This window comes from Phoxinus phoxinus, assembly GCF_949152265.1.
Source record: "Phoxinus phoxinus genome assembly, chromosome: 9".
In the NCBI taxonomy this organism is placed as follows: domain Eukaryota; kingdom Metazoa; phylum Chordata; class Actinopteri; order Cypriniformes; family Leuciscidae; genus Phoxinus; species Phoxinus phoxinus.
In genome coordinates, this window is record NC_136884.1 from 5,683,206 (window position 1) to 5,708,878 (window position 25,673).

General features: G+C 38.6%; 1 protein-coding gene across 1 annotated transcript in view; it reads left to right on the forward strand.

Annotated features, from left to right (window-relative positions):
- The window catches only part of tmtc1 (transmembrane O-mannosyltransferase targeting cadherins 1), a 41,461-nt gene that overhangs the window by 5,600 nt on the left and 10,188 nt on the right, over positions 1 to 25,673 (forward strand). The window contains exons 2-9 of the mRNA XM_079622207.1: positions 358 to 535; positions 4,925 to 4,998; positions 5,813 to 5,989; positions 10,527 to 10,608; positions 11,491 to 11,594; positions 12,145 to 12,223; positions 12,304 to 12,414; positions 23,262 to 23,383. Coding sequence (XP_079478333.1) covers positions 358 to 535; positions 4,925 to 4,998; positions 5,813 to 5,989; positions 10,527 to 10,608; positions 11,491 to 11,594; positions 12,145 to 12,223; positions 12,304 to 12,414; positions 23,262 to 23,383 — 927 coding nt within the window. The remainder of the gene's footprint in view (positions 1 to 357; positions 536 to 4,924; positions 4,999 to 5,812; positions 5,990 to 10,526; positions 10,609 to 11,490; positions 11,595 to 12,144; positions 12,224 to 12,303; positions 12,415 to 23,261; positions 23,384 to 25,673) is intronic.

Genomic DNA, 25,673 nt, shown 5'->3' on the forward strand with positions numbered 1-25,673 from the left:
TACTGAACATCAGAGGTTTTTCCACAGCCATGTCCTTTTGTTTTGCCATGCTGAGAGACAGACTTGAAGTCAACTCTCTGGTGTGACACTGCAACTTTCCTCACCAAAGTCATTTTTCTCTCCATAATTAAATAGAAGAATCTGATGTGTTCTGATTGGCTGCATGTTCTTTGAGTATACAGATATCCAGCAAATGCAGCACAAGTAGAAGCCAACTAAATTGTCCTGTTGTTTGTTTCTGTCACGGCTGGTTAGGACAAAAGATTTCCTTGGACTAGGTTTTATCTCTTGTCACTGCATGGTATTCCTCGTGTCTTGTTAATGACACTCTTCCTCTCTTCTTCACTCTCTCTGCAGGTTGAACATTTTGTTGGGCGGCATGACTCCATTCTACTTCCACCTGGTGAACGTGTTTCTGCACTGCACGGTGACGGCGCTGCTCATGCACACCTGTGAACAGTGTGTGTTTGAAGACAGCAACTTCTCTTTCCTCACCGCTCTGCTTTTCTCTGTGCACCCCATTCACACCGAAGCTGTGAGTCTACATGCATTACATGTTGCATTTCGAATCATTTCTATTGTCAGTGAGTCTGTAGATGTTTTTATATGGAAAGGGCTGTGCAATGCTAATAACAAAAATTATCTATCTATCTATCTATCTATCTATCTATCTATCTATCTATCTATCTATCTATCTATCTATCTATCTATCTATCTATCTATCTATCTATCGTTCCATCCATCAATCTACCCATCTATCTCAGTCTATCTATCGTTCTATCAATCATTCCATCCATCTTCTATCTATTGTTTCCATCCATCCATCCATCCATCCATCCATCCATCCATCCATCCATCCATCCATCCATCCATCCATCCATCCATCCATCCATCCATCCATCCATCCATCCATCCATCCATCATAGTATTTTAATAATTGTGAAGGTTTTCTTTGTGTTTTGTGGAGATGTGGACTGTGTATTGAAGGTTTACCTCTGAGTTTTCGAGTGAACTGCAGTTTGTTTACAGTAGAGCGTTTGCTGGATCGGTTGGATTGAGTCCATGCCACTGAGCCAGAGTCTGATCATCAGCTCTGTGTAAACACCATACATCAACAGCTGCACTGCATCCCACCAGCATTAATGAGACACACACACACACAGCACGGGAGGTGCTGTCCTTCGAGTTGTGACTGATCAAGCAGAAATATAATTAGTCTCTGGATAAATATGAGAAAGACAAAGAAGAGGATGTGTGGGTGCAATTATCATAGTTTTCTTTTTCTTTTCTTTTTTCTTTTTTTAGATTATTTTACATTTTTAATCTGATTCAAATAATCATCATACTTTTTTTGTATTTACTCACTTTTATACAAACCTATATAAATCATATATATATATATATATATATAAGTGTTTCTCAATCGGTGGGTTGATAAACCGTGGCAACAGTGTAAAAGTAACCCAATTCTGTGGGAAAAACGCAGACTTGGCAACATTGCTGTTGACTCTTCTGTCAGACGCGGTTTATGTTAAAGTGCCTGAGAAAAGCGTGTTGTCCTGATTCAGTATCTGCTGTCAGATGTTGTCAGGATATATGTCTGTCATTTTTCTAACGTTAGTTTTGTAACGAAATAAAAAGTCTCTCACCTCAGAAAAACCTTTCTTTCCTGTCAGACGTTATACTGTGCTCGTGGCATACTCTATAAGAGCAAACATGTATTTGACCAGTAGTGCATATATTTATATATATATATATATATATATATATGTCAAAGTGTTGATAGATAGATATATAGATAGATAGATATATAGATAGATAGATAGATAGATAGATAGATAGATAGATAGATAGATAGATAGATAGATAGATATGGAATAATAGTAGTAGTGTGTGTATACTGTGATGCTCGTGCAGTGAAGGTGAGGTGAGTCGAGTCAATATCATAGTAAGCGATATCCAGCGTCAGGTTGCATCAGATCCTCTCTTCGGCTCGTTCTCGAGATGTTCGTCACCCAGCTTGCAAGCGCAGGTTTGTCCTCACAGCAGGGACTGTTGGCTGGTTGTTAGTCGAGAGGAGCATCACTTGACAGGCATCAGCAGGCTCCTGATGGAGGATGAAAGGCCTCCGTTCACTGGCGTTCTGTCTCTCCCTGGAGACTGTACTGAAGCCTGCCGCCAACCCGCTGACCATCTGTCGGACTTCCTCCAGCACCTCGCGCTGGACACTGACCATGGTGTCTTGTAATTGAAAAATACATTTTGTCCTTGCATTAATTACACTTTTTCTCTTATTATATTCTTCTATCCATTCCACTCTGATATTTCCCTGATCTCAACTTTTCTAGTATTCTGCACTGTATTCTGTTAGTTAAAAATTGGCTTTTGGTTGTGCATGTGCGATAACGTGTATTTGTGTAAGTTTCTCCCCACTATCTGTCCCTTATAAGGGTGTTTGAAAGGTGTGTGAGTGGAAGAACTGTTGATAGATTGAACAGTTGGTGTGTGTGCTGCGTTGGCAGGGGAGGGCCCGGCTGCAGCTGTTTATGAGGAATTCCTGTCGAATTAGGTAATTGGCTGAAATGAGGTATAGCTGTGGGTCTTTCTGAGAAGTGCAGCGTTTCAGATCTCCAGCTTGATTTACAATTGATATGTGTGTGTGTGCGTGTGCACATTTAAACGCATTAGAAGAAGTCGCAATTGAGGGGGGAAGAAGTCTTCCGGAGGAAGAAGACGCAATTGAGCCCACTCCCTTTGGAAGGGTCCCTAGAGATTCATGGATCTACTTTCAGGACCAAATGTCTTAAAACACAATAGATCAGGAATTCGGTTCTTTTAGATTAGATTGGATTGGAGTTATTTGTCATTCCAGCAGTATATACAGTCGAACGAAATGTTTAACTAACTTAAATTACAGTAACATTATAAGGACACACGGTGAGTAATACAATTACTTCTCTGTAAACAATACACTGTTCATATATAGTGTAGGTACTCTCTGACATTTTCCATTTGAGGAGTCGTGATTACAGTTTGTTGGTGATGGTAATTGCCTGTTGAAACAAATGTGTAGGAGGACAGGTGACAAATGATATAAAAGTTCAATGGAGTGATGGATAATTATAGGGTCATTCAAACGTTTTTACACAAACTGTTTGGAGAATAGCATTATACATGGTCAGGTAATTATTATTATTTTTCTGTATTTTTTAACTCTAGGCAAGTCCATCTAGGAAGTTCCTAGTTACAAGCATATACATTGGTAATGATGTGATGTGATGTGCTTCAATTTATTTTGATAGTCAAAAATGCTCAATGCTCAAAATGCTCAATTTGCGATTGTGACGAATTAGAGAATTTGATCAAAATAAATGTGCTTCCTCTATTATTCTCTCATTATATTTATATATATTATTTTATTTTATGATCATGTTAGTGGTGCAGGAATTCCACGTTTGTCTTTTTGACGTTTTAATGATGGATAATAGCAATACTCTAAATGAAAAACGTTTGATAACGGCAGCATTCCCTAGTTACTGGATACGACATTAGGGTGGCGTTCATGTGCGCTTATCTCATAAATACTATAATTTCAATATGACCCAGAGGCAGCATTTATACATGCTTTTAATGGATGACTGCTTTATTACAGCAACTGTGAAAGTCTGGCGCTAGATTTGCTGATAGGTCCACTAGCCAGACATTTACATCTATACTCAGCCCATAAACAGCAGCCGGACCGTAATGCCACACAGACGCTGAGCTGTAGTAAGGGCCAGTGGGCTTTTTATGTGTTTACATTGAAGATGTCTCGGAGCAGTGCAAAAACACACACACACTCCCTGTCCCTCACCAGTGGTGCATGTATGGTCTGTTGCTCCGGGGTGTGTCTTCTGGAAGTGTGTGTATAATTCCATGGAATTCTGCCTCTGGGGGGGATGGGCTTCAGAAACCCTCCAGATGTGAAGTGTGGGATCATTTTAACATTTGTGCCTCTGGCAAAAACAAGGAGGAAAAAAAGTGCATGCAAACAGATTGGAGAGGATAGGCGGATGTTAAGGATGGTGTGCGTATTTAGGGGGATGGGACGATAAAAGGACGGAGCAGACAGCCCCAGGGAAATAAATCTCTCTCCCTCTTGCCCTCACGTTTTCCTTTTCTCCTTCCCGCTCTTTCTTCCCCCTCGTTTGAGTTCTGTGAGACCATTTGTCCTATAAAGATGTGATCATTAAATGTCTCTGCCTCGTTGCAAACAAACACACACATAGATTTATCCACCTTTTCCTCATACAATTCACACTTTTACATCACCCTCAATGGTAAAGCTGCCACAATGGAAGAGAATTTAATGAGAATGTAGGATCGCTTCAGTAATGGGCATCACTATTCAAACCCTTTTGGGAGAGAGGCTCAGTGACATTGACATTGAAAGCAGTGCTTTATTACAGCAACTGTGAAAGTCTGGCACTAGATTTGCTGATAGGGTCGTTTTCAAGGTGTGTGTGTGTGTGTGTGTGTGTCCGTGTGTGTGTCCGTGTGTGTGTGTGTCCCCGTCTATTAGACATTTTCTGGTAATACGCATTCGCATGACATCACCGCTTTCACACATTCACGTTTTTGTAAGACGATAACGGTATAATTTTTTTCAAAAACGTGCACTTTGAAAACCGTTTTCATAAGTTAGCGTTTTTCAGGCCCCCAAAATGCCATTTTCGTGTAAATGAATGGCTAAAACGCATACAAGTTTTGTTTTTTGTTGAAAACGGTGTCATGTAACTTAAACGGCCCCATAAATATCTGGCTAGTGGACCTGGACTGAATCTGCAAACCTCGTGGCAGACAGTTGCTGTAATAAAGATAACATTTGTAATAAAGATAACATTAGCTTGATGGATTATGAATGTGTCATGCTTGTGTGTTACAGGTGTCTGGGATCGTTGGGAGAGCAGATGTGTTAGCCAGCATGTTGTTCCTCCTGGCCTTTCTCTCCTATATTAGGTAACAGCGGAGAATTTTCCATTAGGGTGTAAAATACAGATCTGTATTGAACATGTAATGCATCGATTACAGAATTGAATAATTGATTATAATTCTAAAAAAGAATTATTATCGATTCATTTGTATCCAAAATACAATTAGTTTAATCTTATCAAACCGAACCTTGACGAAAATTTTAGATTTCATGATGTGTTCGATTGCAATTGTTTACCAAATTGATAGCATTGAAAATGATTCTAAATCAGATCAAAAGGATCAAATTAATTTATTTTGATTATTATGTATTGTGTGACAGACTACGCAAACCAAGTTCTTTCTAAATTGTTTGTCGGTCTTTTAAGGAAACATATTTACCAAAGCTGCATTTACTTGATCAAAATAAGTAAAACAGTATTATTGAGAAATATCATTACAATTTCAAATAATTGTTCTCTATTTTAATATATTTTGAAATGTCATTATTTCTGTTTTGCAAAGCTACATTTTCAGCATTACTCCAGAAATGATTCTGATATGATGATTTGGTGCTCAAGAAACATTTCATATTATAATTATCAATGCTGAAAACAGTTGTGCTGCTTCATATTTTTGTGGAAACTCACACAATTTTTTTTCAGGATTGAAAGGATGTTTAAGGATGAATTTAAAGTTCAAAAGAGCAAGATTTATTTGAAATGGAAATCTTTTGTAACATTATAAATGTCTTTACTGCTACTTTTGACCAACTTTATACATTCTTGCTAAATAAAAGTATTAATTTAAAAACAAATTAACCTTGAATTGTAGCGTAATATGACTTCTTCTTTTCTTTCAGGAGTGTGTCAGCGAGCAGAATGGCGGACGAGTTTCCCACTACGGTGTCAGTCTTGTCACTGGCTCTCAGTCTGTTGTTGGGCACCTGTGCCATGCTGGTGAAAGAGACGGGCATTACTGTGTTTGGCGTGTGCGTCCTCTATGATTTCCTGGTGCTCTGCCGCAAGCCGCTCATCTTGTAAGTGTTTGTATGCTCACTATACTAGATTATTTGCAGATGTTAATTATTGTTGGCTGGGGGGCATTGGGTGTCATTGTGTTGATATTTTTACATTCAACAAGCATGACAACAGTTACTTATATCAAATTGTATCACTTTTAGGCGTTTTTTTCCCAAATCCCAAATTATCTTTGATTTGTCGATCGAGTTTTAAGGTCATCTTTTTCATTTAGATCAGAAATGGCAATCATTTTTATCATATCTGTTGTGCTGTGTATAGAAGTGTCATGTAAAGAGCTCGGAGAAGGCCTTCTGTCTATAACGGAATCTTCCATGGAATGTTTATGGAGAATTCCATTGTGCCCAGGGCATCGGAGCAGCCATGTGCTTTCAATCTTCAACCCAAGGCTGAGACAGTGCCATCAGTGACCAATACACATTCATCACATGCAGTCGGATCACATAGCACAGACACTCATTAAATTCATTAGGATGCGGTTAACGATCGACACTCCCTAGACAGACATTGACGGGTTGCATGTATCGTCTGAACATTAGCTTAGCTCATCAAAACATGTAAATGCATGCCGACGCAGTCTTGTCCTTTCAGAAATTGAATCTGCTATTAAATATTCCCAATATATTGACAATCCCAATTGTTTTTTTGTTTTTTTTGCCTGTATTAGAAATATTGCAATGATTTAATGCGTTTACTTTCACGTTCAAAACCGCGGTGGTATGTTCAGGTCATTTCTATAAATCAGTGCAAATGTGTGTTAATAAATTCTCTTATAATAACTTGTATCATTTGCATCTCTAGCATTGTAGCATGTAGCATTTTTCATATTTTAAAATGTATTAGTAAACACATATATATATATATACACACACACACACACACACACACAGTATATATATTTATTTAGGTACATTAGTTTTGTCAATTAATTGCAGATGATTAATTGCATCTAACAAAAGTTTGTAAATATACTTTGTGCGTATATACATATAATATATATATTTTTAAAAAGTAAAAAAATAATAATCATAATATAATATAATATAGCTAAATCATCCAGATTTGACAAAATTTGCATCACATGTGTCTATTTATCGCCTACTCTTTTTCTTTTTTTAAATCAGCTAATTAGTTTTTTGCTCCTTTAATCATTTAAAAGACAACTTCTTGTTTAACTGGTACCAAACAAATTGTACGAGCAGCAGACAATCTAGCCAGAGATCAGCACAGATCTGGGATGGATAATACACAAAGCAATCTTCCAATTACAGCTCGGCACTTTCGTTCAGCTGTGGCGGTAATTGGCATTCAAAGAGAGTCAATCAGGCGAGACAAACAGCAATCGCACTCTCAGACTCAACCCAAACTCTCTCATTCTCTCTCTCTCATAGTGTGAACCTCATTTGCTTCAATTACAGTCTGAGCTACTTAAAATGTGCTCTGTGTCCAGTGGGTCTGCGCTCTCCGAGAATGTGAAAAGCTGAACAAAGGGGCTCATCAGTGAGTGGGAAACAGAGAGGGACCCCTTGACTGGCCCTCGGGTTCTCATTACTGAAGGAGACACACGACTGAGATGCCAGACTGATCCTTGAGTGCTGTGTGCAAACATTACACCCCTGTACACACATTCGCACACAATCCCATGCTCATTCCTCGCCCCCAGGCTAATAAGTTGCTGGACCAGCTTTGCAGTTTTAATAGTGTAATGAAATCCATTAGGGCTTACAAAGAAACTTATGGGTATTTAGAAGAGAAGGACGAAATATATTTTTTAACTAATACTCGTGGTTATGAGGTGTAGTAGTTGTCAATGCATGGTTTAATTATGACATTAACAGTCCTAACAGCATTGTAACCACTTCTAATGCCCTGGAAACCACTCAGAACACGTTCGCAAATAATAGGGAAAGTTGTGTGGCCAACAGCAACTTCTGTGATGCATCTTGCATCCCTGTATTTATCACTTTGCAGTAATGCATGATGTTGTCTAACACATATCGCTACAGCACCAATCGTTTAAATTGTGTTCAGTGCCGGCTATGTTTGTGCAATTGAGTCTCTCAACGCTCCCGTGTGTTCTGAAGAGATCAAAAACACAAGACGTGCATCTATTCCTCAGCATTAGTCACAGAGCGCATAACCTCAGAGATAAACATTACACCAAACATCCAGTAGCAAAAGCACTTTTAATCCATTATTAAGACATTTAGTATGGATGATATCATATTTGTAGTGTTTATTTGTGTTTATGTATGAGCATGTGCCTTATTCCAAAAATATTTTATAGCAATAGTGTCTGTTGTAAATCTGTTGGATATGTTATATAATTTATTATCTAAAATAAAATTAACCGGCATGTAAAGTGGGTTTAAAGGAATCATATGACTGTACCCTCCTTAAATTATTATTCTTATTTTTTTTAACATCTCAAAGGTTTTCAGGTTCTCAATTATAATCCTACATGCAATAAATATTTTTTTAGTTAATAGCTAATAAATAATATTTAGCTCTAACAAAATATTTAGTGTTCAACATTTTTAGTAGTTAACCCTTTTTAAGCCACAGCATTATTGTCCTATGAAAGGGGAAAAAAAATCCCGTACAAAAATTATAAATGTAGTATTTTTAAAATGTTCTTTATTCAATGAAAAAACAAAACAAATCATGAATTTAATTTAAACATGTCCCAAAATTTAGTAACAGCGTTGCAAAACATACACACTTATGTGAGTTGTGTTCATTGTTTTTAATTACTTTATTATTTACTTTGACCTCGTCAGGTTGATAAGCAACATTTCTCCAGTGATTGAGGACCTCATATCACTAACCATTTGTTGAAAAAGGCTTTTTAATTTTGTACCCAATTCAATGAGCCTGCCATGTATATTTATTAGGTAGATTATTCGACTTTAGGAATATTTATGAGCTAATCCGTAAGTTAACAGACACAGCTTCAGTGACATCTGTGTCATTTCTACAAGCAGTGACGCTGGCTGTGGGTCGCTGGCGGGCATGATAACTCTCCTCAGCCTTGAAGAACAGCAAAGGAAAGGTTCCTCTCTCCGTCTGCGTCTCCCTCTGGGGAATGAGGGCTCTGTAGCTTTATTTGATTTTCAAAAGTGCCCATAAACCTTTGCTGCTACCCGTGACCCTGGGGAGGACACGAGACACAAACTCTCTCTCTCACACACACACACACACACACACACAGTATGGAGTGTGTGATTGTGACTGATAGTCATCATAATGCCTGCAGACACGCTGTCTCTCAGTTTTGGTGAGTGTGTGTTTGCAGTGAGGGGGTGGCGTGTCTCCTCTGGGCTTTGTTATTATTAAATGCATAAGCTGACACTTGTTTTCTCTCCTGCAACTCTACACCAGTGCAATATTCATAAGAGTATCAGTTACTAACTCCTCACAAACGGCTGGCATTAAGTAAATGCTCCCAATTCCATTAAAAGGATTGTTTATCTGGATTTTTGCATTTATCTGTATCTGGATTTGCATTTTACTTCCCTAATGTGATATATTTCAAAGTAAAGGTAGATATTTATTGACGGGCGAAAAAAATAATTTTATTAGCGTGCCAGTGTTTGCATTTTGTGTAGGACTCCTCCCCTTCTGAAGCGTGACCAGCCCCCATTGGCTGAAACTTGGTGGCCTTGGTGATGTCATTTGAAAAGGAAAGTTGTTTCAGAGGCAGAGAAAGTGTTTATATTTTAATGAAATCTACATTTAATATTTTAGTAATAAGACTGGGAACTTCTCCATTGGCTGAAACTTGGTGGCCTTGGTGCTATTTGTATTTATTTTGTATAACATGCACTGATGAATTGATCACAGTAAGAACAAGAATGTGAATGAAAGTAAATAGCAAAAAGTTTTAAAAAAGTAAGCGTATAACCTTAAAAAACAACTGCAGAAAAATGGAAGTAGCGACGAAGAGATAGAGACGGGAGGCTTGCATTTTTTTAAATTCTGTGCTGTCTTTGAGCACGGTTACGATCCCTGGAGTACAATACGCTCTGAAAAGCACTGATGCGCACACACACATTCACGCACATAGTCATTAAGCTGAGCTCTCTCCAACTCTTTCCTGAATCAATCAGCAGAAGTGCGATGTACTGCCTGAGCTCCCTTCCTCCCCCACCTCTTCTTTTCTTTCATTCATCTCACCCCACATTTCCAGTCACAGCTGTCATGGTGTCATGTCACGCTGAATTAAAATTCACTGTACATCCCGGCACTCTCAAAGAAGGATGATGGCGTTCCAGTTCAGAGCGGCATTTTAAAGTCTTTTAAAGAGGGCTGTGAGAGTGCTTGTCTGCATGTGTGTTTTCAACTCGATTTCTTGCAGCTCTGTTTTCCAAGATGTAGAGGTAGTTAATTGAGAGCAATAGTAAACAGATTAATATACCCCTAAAGTAATTCACTGATGGTTTGATTAAGTCGCTAATGAATGAAAATGAGTTCATCAGCTGATTGAGTTATGGAGTCTGTAAACGACTGTCACATCTGGTTATGCTTTGGTTCCAGGCATCTGTCACGTTCCAGGTTGAAGGAGCTTGTCAGAATTTCCTGCCCGTTCGTCAAACGCGCTTGCGTCATCTCGTTGCATGTAAGTAGCTACATTTTTACCTCCAAATATCACAATGCTTTTTGGGTGAGATCAGAGGGAATATGTTTATTTTATTCAACACTCATACTTTTTTGTTGTTCGAGGAAAGAATCAAACAAATAAATCAAAAGTCAAATATGTCATTTTTTTAAATTTGATTTAGTTTGCATGCATGCCTGCTTATGACCAAACACAAATTTTATTTAAATTATGATGATACAGTTTGTATAAATTGCCCCAAATGTTCAATGAATTCCCTTTAATTCCCATTCAGTTTCCAACTTGGAATATTTCCAAAATTTACCAGCTTAACTTCCCATGGAAAGTTTCCGGAAATTTACCAGACATTTTCTGCCCCTTCGCAAATCCTAGTGGTTAAAGATCTGGGCTGGATTATACTTCGATTTTTAGCCCCATGAAATCATAATCAATGTTTTGTAGCTTTTAGTTCATGTCTGTGCTGGGAAAATAGACTCTCAGTGGACCAGGGGTCTTTCTTCTTCAGGAATATTGATGACTTATCTTGTTTTCAGGGGCGTATCCACATTTGTTCCTTCCTCTGATAATTTTAGCAGACCAGTTACATAAACGTTTTTTTTCATGTGAACCTCATGTGAATTTTGATAAACGTTAACAGTGTAGTCAATTTTACAAGCACCTATTTAATGTTCAAATGTATTACTTTTTTTTTACTTTTTATATATATATATAAACTTTTTATTTTATTATATTTTTTATTATTTTATTTAACTTCTTTTTATTTTATTATTGATTTATTATAATAATTGATTTATACGATTTTTATTTCATTTAAATTAGCATTGACATTATCATGTGCTCACTTGTAACTTTTTCACAAGTTTTTACTGTGTTTTTCTGCAGGTTACAGTCATCATGTCTTTCCGCTTATGGTTGATGGGTGGATCCATGCCACTGTTCTCAGAGCAAGACAATCCAGCATCCTTCTCTCCATATCTGCTCACCAGGTCGGTCTGACTGTCATCACTCTGTTACGGTTATGTTCTTTATAGTTCTGTTTGATTGACTGCGTCCAAAAATCACGTACAGTACGCATTCTCCATCTTCTTACTAGTTTCCATGGTTTCAAATGAATCCCGCACCTGTTTAATGCTCAGTTCATTAGCTCGTCCTCGTTTCCTCAGTTGATTGCTCCGTGTCTTAAATTATATGTGGAGTTATTTCTCTGAATCTCCTGCGTCATGAGAAATATGTTCTCATCCACTGAAGAATATATAGACTATAACAGCATTCAAATTCAGTGAGGGGTCTGATGTGGTTTGGAACAACGCACACAAAAGCAGGAAAACCTTGACATTTCATCCATAAATAACCGAAGAAAAACGAAGAATTGTTGTTTTGTTGCATGATTTGATCTACTATAAATGATCTTATGTAAGAACCATGCATTAATATTTTCTGTGAATGCATAAAAAATCTGTTGTGACAGAAAACGTGAAAATCGACTTTTTTTTACTTTACATGTATTAATTTAGCAAATCTTTGCTGTCTTTTTAGGTTTCTTTCATACTGCTATCTGCTCGCCTTCAATGCCTGGCTCTTACTGGCTCCCATAGTGCTTTGCTACGATTGGCAGGTAAACGGCATCAACAGAAACGCACTGCAAAAACTACATTCTAGTAAACGTTTGATGATTGCACGAGTTGTGATTGACAGGTGGGAAGCATTCCTTTAGTGGAGTCTCTGTGGGACTGGCGGAATATTGCTTCCCTGACTTTGGCTCTCGTCATGCTGGCACTGAGCCTGAACTGTGTTACACACCTACAGGTGAGCGCACACACACACATTTCCTCATGTCAAGGCATCCGCTGAGGCCGCGTCTCCGCAGACTCGTTCTGTCATAATTGAAGAAAAACACACTTGCAAACGTACCTTTCCAGTTCCGATCATATGAAAGCCTTCACTCATGCTGTCTCACGTCCCGCTGTTCTGTCGTTCCTCCCTCCCATTGCGCTCCCAACGCAATTCTCCACGACTCATCGCCATAGCAACCCGTGAAAAATAGCAGCGACTGTGTAAATGAGTGCAAACGCTCACGTCACGTGAAGCAGATGTTTGCCCGTGAGCTAATGCACACGTTGCTCCTCGCGCAGGTTGCGCATGAAGTGAGATGTTTATTTATCAGGTTATTCAGTTCCTTAGGCGATCATTTCTGCTCATCTCAATCTTGCGAATTTTGTGGGGCACATATGCTGACGGTGAAATTCATATATCATTTTCATATGCCATATAAATGCACTTTTAGCATCACAGACACTGGAAAAAAATTGCAGTACATCAAAACTGCTTGCAAATCTTTTATTAGCATCATTATAGTTTCAGACAAAGAACATCTTCAGGCATTTGCTGTTGGAGTCAAATACCTTTGTTTCAACTTTTGAATTTTTTTAAATGCCTGAATGACCAAAATATCATGATTCCGACCCGTCTTAAAGGGGTCATGACATGGTTTTTTTTATTTTATTATTATGTTCCCTTAGGTGCAATTATAGTATTACTATAGTTTTTTTTACAAAAAACTTTTAAAATGTAGTGATTTATGACCTTTTCCCACCCTGTTTCTCATCCTCTGGTTCAAACAGTCTGTTTTGGGGGTGTTTCCCCTTTAAGAGTTCAGTGTTAACGCCCACTGTTATGATTGGCTAACGTCAGTGCCTATGCATCAATTATTAACGCCCCCAGCCAGAACCTGTGCGGATTCGGCGCAACTGTTTAATAGCGGCTGATGCATGCGAAGCGATGGCTCTTGCAATGATAAAACCTTATTATGTTTGAGCCAGAAACAGAGGAAAATGAACCATCACCACAACAACGAAGACTGGATCAGCCCGTGTCCACATGGAAAGTGAAACTATTTTGAATTAATAAAAAAAAATTAACCCGAGACACTTGAAAACGGATTATTGTTGCATAATTATCCTATAGCTTCATTTGCTAACAGTTTAACATTATTTAACTAATTCCAATGAAATGATAGGGTGTACCACGGACAAAAATGCATGCACAGACAGGCCATCTTTGAAGATGCAGCATTGATAAAGGCAACATTTTTAATTTTCTATCACATGTAGGCCTACTAGAAAGGCGACATATTTTCAAGATTCTCTTCTACAAATGTGTTTATATTAGCCTTGGTAAAAAGTAAGTTTGCGTCGTCGTCATTGAGCCCATAGTCGGCACGGACTTATCTTTGAGCAACCGTTTTCTGGCAAAGCCAAGAATCATATTGGGATTTTTTCCTCAAAACAGTCATCCTTCAAATGTATAGAACACTGCCGTGACTGGGACGTCCGCAAAAAATAAAGTGCATCCATTTTTCCCTGACGACTGGATCTTTCAGCGTATTTCAAAAGTAGTTTAAAGTTTTAAATACATTACTTACAGTTTGCGTCGTCGTTGTTGAGCCCAGAATAGACGGCACGGACTTATCTTTGAGCAACAATTTTCTGGCAAAGCTCAAAACAGTCTCAAAACAGTCATCCTTCAAATGTATAGAACAAACGCTTGAACTAACACTGCCGTGACTGAGACGTCCGCAAAAAATAAAGTGCATCCATTTTTCCCTGACGACTGGATCTTTCGCAGCGTATTCAAAGATGTAGTTTGTCCACAGCCAGGAACAGCACATCTGCGGCGTCGTAATCTCCCTGTACACAGACCCACTCGCTGTCCGTCGACTGAACACTTGTGAGGCGCGTGGGCGCGACAACGATACGAAGTGAGCGTAGTTGCCTTGCGCTTTAAGCGTAGCTGTCTTGGGCTGGAGGCGGTCATATGCAAACGCTGGTACGTCACTTCGTACCGTGACGTCACTTCTTACCATGGATCCAGAACGAGCTGTATTTAGAGCTTGATTAAATAAATGATTCGTTTATAATGGGGAGGACGTCTTAAGCTATGAAACTTGCAGGACGTTTTAATGGTACAAAGACCTCTTATATACCAAAAGATCAAGGCAAATTTGGTTTCTCATGTCATGACCCCTTTAAAGCCTGTTTACACCAAGGACAATAACTATAACTTTATAGTTATCGTTCTTGGTGTGAACTGGCCTTTATGCGCTTGCTTGCTGTGCAACCTGTATTTGTTTGTTTGTTTGTTTGGTAGCATCAAATACACTAAAATGTTTTGTTGGTTATGCATGGAAAAAGTTAACATAGTGGGTAGTGTGCTTATGATATATGCAGGTTCTGTTTTTCTACAGATTTCTATGCACTGGACAGTAGGGATGCGCCGATCCGATATTCAGTATCGGTATCGGCTCCGATACTGACATTTTTGCCGGATCGGGTATCGGTCAGACGAGGCCGATCCAAATCCGATATTGTGCGTATACTATTCTGTGCTATTGTTAAGCCCCACAAAAGGCACAAAAACATTATAAAGCACCATAAAGTTGTCGTGCACTATATTATAAGGGACCGTTCGGTATTTATGGAATGGGCCACCGGAGGAAAATAGGGGAGGGTCATGCCTTTTTATTCTTTGTTGAGGGGAGGGTCATCCAACTTTTTTTAGTCTAGGGGGAGGGTCACCCAACTTTTGTATTCATAAAAACAACAAACTTTCAAAGTGGCTTGTTTTGTGCATATTTTTCCATGTAGCTCTCTCAGTCTCGGTCCCCCCATAGCTAGCAGATGGGTCTGACCCAACAAAAATCAGACGCGAAAGATCAAGTCCAGTTTGGCGCTGTTTGACAGTGTGCGCGCGCTCAGAAAAAGTGTGGTCCTGGTGTGGTCGCATAAATGCGTTTTTGCTAAACGGATTTAAATCCTATCTTCAATTCTTCAAATAGTTTGCACGTTGGCTCATCTGCAGTGATGCGTGTTGCAGTAGCGTCGTCATATCTGGCTATAACACGCTCTCACGTTTATTTTTATTTTATTGAATTTTTTTGGGAGGAGTACAATTTACATATGTGGTTTCAACAACCAGATGCATTTACACATGTCCAGTTTTGTCTGGAATGTGGCCCAGACCTCCCCTGAAGTGGTTTGAGCGATCGGATCCGTCTCGAATGCGTTTCGGAGGGCATTTATACCTGGTCTTTTCTAGGGCTGGGTACCGAGTCTCGATAGTTTTTAGGTATCGACCGAATTGCCTCGATACTACCGAGTATCGAAAAATGGCATGTTGTTCGGTTCCAGATTTCGATACCGCGCACATCTACTCATATGAGACGCGCGCGCACTCACAAACTCGACGCGCATACTTGTATGACGCGAGGACACACACACAAACTCTCCGCGCACATATTCATATGAGACGCGAGCACACACACACAAACTCTCCGCGTACATATTCATATGAGACGCGAGCACACACACACAAACTCTCCGCGCACATATTCATATGAGACGCGAGGACACACACATAATAGGCTACCTTAAAGATGTGGAAAAGTCGATCAAAAGTGTGGGTATTTCTCCAGACTCGATGCCAACAGCGTGCGATGCAGTATTGGTAAAATAATTGCTGCAAAGACCGATAAATACGATGAAGACCTTGACAGTGCACGGAGTTCATAAGAGCAGAAAGTTGCTCCGTCTTCGACTGGTAAATGAAGAGATACCTTGTTGATCTGACAGTGTTTATATTGCAATAAATAATAACCTACTGAATGTACACTGCCGTTCAAAAATGTGTTAGTTTACTTGGCTAGTCAGAATTTTTTTTCAGTAAGGATGCATTAAAGTTATCAAAGGTGACATTAAAACATGTGTAATGTTACAAAATATTTCGTTTTTAAATAAATGCTTTTCTTTTGAATTTTTTATTCATCAAAAAATCATGAAAAAATGTAGGCCTATCATAGTTTCCAAAATACTTTTGGATACTTACTAATTAAATAATGTCAAATATAGTAAATGTATTGTTGCCATATACTAAATGTTTGACTAGTCGCACGTTAATTTCTGCTTAAATACTGCATGGGATATAGCCCATTCTGCGCTCAAGCGCATGTAGCCTATAATCTTGCCGCAAAAACAGGCTAATGATAATTAATATGTATTTAAAAATAACGATGCATTTTAATTGTTTATTAATAAACTCTTTTTTTTCTAAATCAGTGTCCGCTGCAAACATGTCTCCATATACATCTCCGCTGTAAAGTGCGCCTTTAAGAGAAATGCATCTTTCATACGGATTACATCAGATGATATTTGCTTTCGATTTGATTTTTTTCGTTTTTAAAAGTGGACATATCAAGCTTTATATAGATATTTTTTTCATATATTTGAGGCTAGTATGCTATATAGCCTACGATATGTTTCTGCTTTTTTTTTTTTTTTTTTTTGACGCGCTACAGTTCACGGAGACCATGAAAGACCCTGATTGTTTTATTTTATTTTACGAAAGCAAAACGTTTTCTTGTTATTGTAAGTTTACAAAAATAAAAGTATTGCGACTGATGCATTATTCTTTTTTGTATGGCCATAAATAGAGTATTTTAAGTTGTTTCACTGTTGATCGCATCGGCGCCTCCATGTCATGCAGTGCGCGCTACACACTCCGCACACACACTTGGTTATGCGCCTAAGAACAGCGAACAAATATCTAGGTTAATGTTAGAGTGAGCGGCGATGCCAGACGGATAATCCTCATGTTTAACAAATCAAATCATGCAGTTTCTATCGCGAGTCAGCGCTGCGCCAGTTTGAAAAAGGCGGGTGTGCAGGAGTCTTTTAATGAACGTTTGGTGTAGAGGCATAGAGATATCTGAACATCTTTGCCAAGCGCAAACCAGTACAGAAGTAATAATCAATAAATGATCGGGGAGGGTCATGCCTTTTTTCACAATCATTTTGGAGGGTCATAGAAAAATTTATTGCTGGCGAAGGGAGGGTCAAGTCTTTTTTTACTATTGATCTCAAAACTCCTCCGGTGGCCCCATAAATAAATAACGAACAGTCCCTAAGTGTTCTGAAGCCATTATATAGTATAATGTGAGATATAAATGAATATTTAAGTCATTAAATTCAAGATCACGTACACTTTTTCCCTCCGCTGCGGCTGTCAGTCATTCTCCATTCAGCATCTGACAGCGCGTCGCGTTCGGTACGACAGTCAACAACACGATGAAAAACTCTCTCCAAGATGATTCAATGTTACTATAATTATACTTGATCTGTAGATATAGGTCTATGGTTTTGCATTAAACAACTTTATCTTGCCGGACTTTATTGCTGTACCTTAATCATGTTACTTTCTACCGGGTGTCTCTCACAACACTGGAGTCAGAGCATTATAGCAGCTAACTGTTCTTCACGCGCACAGTAACTGACATTTAAAACTGTTAAAAGAAAATAATAAATAAACTATTGCTTAGATAGATACTGTATAATACTCTAAGCATCAATATGTCTTTCCTTCGTGCTTTGAACTCTTCAATGTGGACTCGACGCGCTGCGCGCTGTGACTCATGTTGCTTCAAGCGCATCATTCTGCGCTCGGGATGCGCATACGCGCTGTGTGCCGCTTTTCATATCAATACAGCGACTGTTCTGTATAGACTGTTCTGTCCTATCCATCATGTTGCTGCCTCATTAAACCGCTGTGCTATACATTTAAAACATGTCTCAATTTTATAGTAGGCTATAAAATAATTAATATTTTTGATTTTTGTTATCTTGTTTTTCATGAATGTATTTTACAACAATACAAAGAGCAATGTGTAACGTTTTACCAGATTTAGTGTTACACTTATTCTCATATTTGTTCCCCACTAAATGTTTTTTCATGTTCAGATTTAATACAATTATTGTGCACTTGTGATTTTTCTAGACTAAATTGTACTGCTTAATTATCCACTATTCTAGTTTAATTTCCTATTTGCAGTGCAAATAGCATCCATTAAACATCCTGTGCAAATTTTGCACTTTAATTTTGAATGTCAACAAGTTTAAGCTATTGAACTTTATTTTGCACTTTTTGCTCTGGTGCTGGTTTAATAAATCACTAAACTTGTGAATACATTGTTTGTCATTTTGTTTTACAAGGCTAAAAAAATATTGTTTAAGTTGAGCCTGATATCTTGCAAAGTAATGCATACAGCTTATTAAGTAATTTAGCTCTTTTAACATTTTACCTTTGTATCGGATCGGTACTCGGTATCGGCCGATATTGAATTGCAGGTATCGGAATCGGTATCGGAAACAAAAAAGGTGGATCGGAGCATCCCTACTGGACAGGCTCCAAAAAGCCTATGATTTAGAATAAAACCGATAACAAGAAAGCATTCAAGGTTTTATGAGAGCTTGAGAGCTCCAGCCACTAATAAAACATTTACAGGTCCATTTTCTAAAAACATTTTCTGAAACTGCGAGAGGATGTCAGTCAGGTTTTGTCGACCCCCAGAACGGTTTATTAGTTGTTTGCCGCTGTGTTGGCGGTGTCCTTGGGGAATTTTTTAGAAATGTTCACATTTCTCTACACCGTTCCTTGAGTTTGTGGAAAGAAATTGGCAGTGCGTTTTCTCGTTTCTACAATGGCTGATCCGACTCCACATAATGAGACTTGGGGAATGTGAAAATGAAAGAGAAAGAGAGAGAGAATATTCCAGTCCCTGTTCAGCAGATCTCATATCTACTGACTGAATAATTCATAGTGTGTGTCTGAGACAAGCTGACAGACCAATGTCAGTAAACTGCCTGCTTCTTTTACTGATCGAGTTGAGGTGTGTGGATGTGTGCAAATGCTTAAGAGTGAAAAAAACCTGGTTTTCTCATTCCGTTTATAGAGACTACAATCTCAGATTTCATATTCTATAAATGTTTCACAAGTGGACTGGAGGATCAGCTCAAACTTTCATTTACCTTTCAAGGTCTCAGGCCCCGTTGAAAATCCGGGATTTCAAATTTAATTTAAACCTGGCAATTTTAGGATTTAGAACATTTTAAAACAAAGAAACATTACGACAAGACTGTACACCTTGTACAAGTATTTAAAACTAATATGAAAATAAAAGCTAATTTAAAATATTCATAAATACTACAACACTGGTCATTAATCAAAATTACCTACCAAACGTTGTACAGACTCCTCTGTACCGACTATCAGATGTTGTTGCTTATATTGAAGCTCTTTAAATCATTCTCAAACCATCCTAGACACATGATACAATTTTTCACTATTTGCTATAATGATGCTATAATCACACAACTAGACTTCTTGCCTCAGGAAGGGGAAAGATGATAGAAAATAATTGAAGGAAGGGCTGAGGCCGGGAAGTGCTTAATTTGAGCCGGATCATGCCGGATCCTTTTCCGGAAAATGTCAGGTTTTGGATTTTTGCATTTCAGCATTTGATTTTTAGCGATCCGGCATAAACAAGTGCAATTGACCCTTCACAGGGAGCTTGATTCCATCCGCCATTTTGTCCGACAAAGCAGTCAGGAGAGTTAGTAGATTAACATGGGAGGATTTGTCAAAATCACTCTCCTTGGTTGGTGCTTATTGTTTTGCGCCCAGTAAAGGCTAAAGTTTGGAGAGTAGCATAAAGTTTGGATAGAGTGTATATACCTAATAAATTATTCACCAATATCGCCAAAATGTCAAAAAGAGTAAAGCTGATCGTTTCTGATCAAAAGCGATCCCAAATATGGAACGGCTAATAATTAGGATAGCGGGAGACATGAGCACGGGAGTTACATCAGTCAGAATCAGAAAGCAATGGAATGGAAAAGGCAATGATGTCGTCGGTGAGAGAATATCACTGATCAACTGAATCATTTTTGGTCTCAACGTATACTGTACGTATGTGACAGAATAACACACAGTTAGGGCTGTGCAGAAACTTGTGAATAATGTGCTTACAGTTATGCCTTCACTGTTTGTCAAAAACATCATTGTATGTTCCGGGAAAACTTATGGTCAGTGTCGGTCACATCGACTTATAATTTTGATCCGGAAATGATTCATTTACAAATGAAGCGCTGGCTGAGGGGAAGAACCAGCAGGAAAGAGCTGAGAGAGAGAGAGGTGTTAGTCTATAGAAGGCCACTGAAGGGATTTTGGCCCAGTGACATTTTGGGACAGACTGCGGATGACCTCTGTTTGTGCTGCCATGACAACAGATGGCAACTGGCGAAAGGGATAATGCCAAAGCTATCATCATGACCCAGCTTTAGCCCTCTAATATTTCCCAGAAAAACACAAGATTTAGGCTCTGTTTGTGAGTGTTGTCTGGTTTTTCCTTTGCGTTGCTTTCGATTCCTGTTTGTATTGAGCTGTTTGTAATGGGCCATATGGATTTTTTTTGCTCTTTTTCCACAATTATATATAAGTGGTAACGTTAACCAAATATTTTCCGCTGTTGACTGAATTGGTTTAGCAGTGATGGGGAAAATCTGTTGGTCATTTTGAGGGTTATCTATTGAAACATATAACTGTAATTCCCACCCCTGTCCAGTTGGTGGCAAGTGCGCATATTAATTAGCTATTGTCTAGTATGGTCTTGTCTTTGATCTCAGTGCATGAAGTCTTAGTCCAGCCTGAGGTTTAGGCCCTGACCCAAACGGCACACTTCATGTGCTCTCGTGGACTTATAATGGCCATCGCATGTGAGTGTCCCATTTGGTCGCGAGTACCACCTTTCCGGCCGATATGCGCCCTCGATGCGCACTTTTGCAGAGTCCGTTGGCCTCGCTTTCTGCCTGACAGTCAAAGCGGCATTACATCACAAAAGTGTGGACTCGGAGGAAGATCACGAGGGCTTAGGGCTCCATTTGGGACAGGGACTTAATCACCACTACACACAATTGCAAAAATGTCACGGCAGCTGAGTGTGAAAAATTCCTTCAAAAAGCCAAATACTTGTTATGTTGATAAAAAAGGTGAAAAAAGAGGGACTGACTTGGATAAGGTGGATATTTAGCTAAATATCTTTTAACATTTAAGCAAATAAAGTCCTCAGAGATTGTTTATCATTTATTGTTTTAAACAAATCTGCACATACAGAATGCAACAGTTATGACATCACAATCATGAACACATTAGCATATGACCATATAATTTACATATCAGTACCTATTTAGGCTTATGACCGGCTATATTGTTATTGTTAACAAAAAATTATTAAAAAACTTAAATGAAATGTTGCATTGGCAACTAATAAAATAAGTTCTATTACTGAAATTACTAAAACAAAACCTGAAATAAAAACAAATTAAAGCTAAATAGAAATAAAAAATAGAAAATATAAAAATAAAAGCTAATTCAGTAGGCTATATTAATAAATACTATAATACAAAAATAAAACAAGTGGAGAGGGGAACAAAGCTAACAAAGTGTAGAATATGACCTATGTAATATCAGGAAAAATTATATGAACTATGCAGCTCATTAGACTTGAACTTAAAATCCATAGCTTCCCCTTTCACTGAAATATTCCCATTGTCACATGACCATCCTTGGCCACGCCTCTATCATGCACGTCCTCCGATAAGCCGTGCCAACGATTCACCCTAATGACTTTCCAATCTGTCTCTGCAGGAATGTTGACTAGGCTAATTGTCTCATGCAAAACACACAGACACACACGCGAGCCCGAGAGTGAGTCGATTTGACTGATTTGTGACCGTGAATGAATGTCATCAGCACATTTTGTATATTTCTTGGTACAGTTGTTGCATGTCAGAATGTCTGCTTTATTTGTTGCTGAACCTGAAGTTAATTAATGTTTTTGATGGACTGGAAGGCAAAAATCAATATTAAAACATTCATATATTGTCTTTGGAAATGAAAAATGAGACTCCAGACAATGGCTGTGGTAATATTGTTTGTTTTATATCAGCGTATCGGCCTATGTAAAGTAAACCGAGCGTGATACAGTTATAATTTTAACCCACACCACCACCTCTCTCGCTCTAGCTTAGATTTCATATCCAATTCATATCTCTGAATTGACCCATCAATCCTCAACTGTCATATTTAATGAACTTGTACATCGATAAAAACAACGCTAGCTCATATTTCAAGTATACTCACTCAAATAACACTAATAAAGATATGGAAGCTCAGTAGTGGAGCATAAAAGGCCATTTTCCTATACTTCTACTTTCCTATTATGATTTTCACTTGGCAGATGAAAAAATTGTTGAATAAAATATTTACTCAAACATACTCAGAATACCAGATTACTATAGCAACCTAAGCAACACAGTTAAAAATCCCTCCGAATACCACACCAACATGCTTAAAACACAGGTTTTTAGGGTGAAGTTGCTAAGGTTTTCTAAGCAACACCCTAGCAACCTCATGGCAACTCAGCTAACCCCTCAGAATACCATAGTGACATCATAGCAACGTGCTAAACACAATCCGAATGCCTTAGTAACTTCATAGCAACACCTTATCAACGCAGTTAAAAATCACTCAAAATACCATATCAACTCCATAGTAATACGTGAAAAAAACAACACAGCATCGCATAACAACACCTTAGCAACAAAATTGCAATGCTCTAATATTGCATGGGCAAGCGCCACTGGCATTTTCTGAAGGGAGTGTATAAATCGTTTGGTTTTGTTTCGTTCTTGTTTCTCTAATTGCAAAAAACTTTCTCTCTCCACTCTGGTTTCTCACTTCTTCTCTGTCTCTCTTTCTCTGTGTAGAGGATGAAAGGGAAGGAGGTGTTGGTGGGCGTGCTGTTCCTGGTCTTTCCCTTCATCCCAGCCAGTAATCTGTTCTTCCGCGTGGGATTTGTGGTGGCGGAAAGAGTTCTCTACATGCCCAGGTTTGTGTGTGCGCCTGTAAAAATATACTGCGACAGCCAGAGAAAATGTCCTTTAAAAACATTCCTTGCTCTGCAAAAGACTTTCTTTTTTAGAGCTTTACAAATTCAACCCCCATTTTTCACTCCCTCGTTCTCCTTCATCTCGCTGTGGGAATCACACACCACCGATAACGGTACATAATCTGTCTTGAGCCCTGCTTCCCATAATGCACCACTGGTGTGTGTGTGTGTGTGTGTGTGTGTGTGTGTGTGTGTGTGTGTGTGTGTGTGTGTGTGTGTGTGTGTGTGTGTGTGTGTGTGTGTGTGTGTGTGTGTGTGTGTGTGTGTGTGTGTGTGTGGAGATTAACAGACAATGAGGCGAGGTATTTAATAGAGGATGTTAAAAAATTATCTTATTAGCTCGGAGTGTAGCGGTGACCCGACAAACGCCCACATACACACATAAATACATGTACACACAGCATTACATCCCTGAGTACACTTAGTTACAGTAATGAGCGGTTTCTGCTCAGTGAATTTAATGGCCTGTGTTAGGATCAGATGGGCACTTATCTTGGCATTTAGGCAGCCATTCTCTATGCATGCTGGGTAAATATTAGTAGCACTGTCTTTGTTAGCGCCAACAGCAATAGTGAGACACGTGAGGGCGGCTCGGAGGCCAACCATTTACACACACACACACACACACACACACACACACCAGCACACAGCTATGAGAGGAATGTGAGGAACTCTCAGGCTCTTATTCACTTGTCTATGGAGATTTTAGAGAGTATATAGCGCAAACTTTACATACTTCTCATACTTTTGAAAATCCAGCGTTTAGTTGAACCTGATAAGCGCTCATTGTCACAGCTGTAAAACACGACGGCTTTCTTCTTCCATGAGGGGGTTTGGCTTCACGGCATCTTTATTTCCAGGCGGACCATTAAAGAACGCATGTCTCTCTTCACCAGCGCCCAATTAAAGACTAATTAAACAGAGCAAATTTAATGAAGTACATCAATATGAAGGAAGAATGAATGGCTTTAGTAACTCTGATCCCGCAGTAGAAGCGGTGTGGAGACGTCTCATGCAACATCTGGAAGTGGAAGTGGTAAATTCTTCGAAAATCCTGAAGCGTTGAGGCTGAGATTAGTGGCTGGTTACTAAGCCTGAGCAACTCAGACTGAGGGTCATAATAAAGGTTGAAAATATTCATTTTTTCAACATGTTTTTTTAATGCAAAAAACTTTATTAAAACTAGTTGTGAACCTCAAGGGACATATTAAAATAAATAAAAAAATTCATGTCATGGCCCCTTTAAAGTTGCAATGAAATGGGAGTAGCTACAATTATTTTCCTCCCTATTGTGATGTACATTAGAGTGACACGGATTATCAAAAAAGAAAAAACGTAGTGCTGAGACTTTGTTCTATGCCTCAGTTGTTGTTGATTAGATGTAGACAGATCTGAATACGACAGTTGACTAAGAAATCGATGAAATCTGTTGTTTCTTCAGATGATCAAGTTAAGAAACTTTGATTAAGAATAACAAGGTCATAAATAGGGGTTGGAATTACATGGTACCTCACGATACGATACAGAGCTCAAGAGACCGATAATATCACGATACAGCAATTCTGTGACAATCAATATATTGCTAGACAATCCTATAATGATACATCACGATATCTGTCTAACTAAGAAAACAAAATACAGGTTTTCCAGACTTTGGACTTAAAGGTGGCTGAGGCATCTATTATTTTACACACACTGCTGTCCACCATCCCGTTAAAAACCTCTTTTTCCTTGGCTAGTTAACTTATGTTCACATTTCCCTCACTCGAGTGTTGAGCACCACCTCGAGGATATTTCATTAAAATATCAATGTTTGGCGCCGGCGTATTGATTCTCGTATCGACAATGATATATTGCCCTATCAATATTTTGTCCCACCTAAAATAAAGCATACACATGAATCTTTCACAAGATCAGTAACATGCATTTAGAAAGTGGATCGGGTGAATTTTTCCCTATTCATGGTAATATATGCAAAAAAAATCCTATAGACTTACAGTATATAGAAGGAAGGACCTAAAACATATCTGGAGATCCAAATATCATAGCACTCATATCTTCTTCAGTAAAAATCTTGTGCAATTGGTGTATCTTCAAAACAAATTCATTTGAACTGTGAATGTACCACATGTTTCAGAAGTGTGTGTGTATATGTGTGTGCGTGCGTGTGTGGGAACAGGGAAGCAGTGAAAGTGTGTGTGAACCCGCAGAGTCCTCATATCTTCTGTTT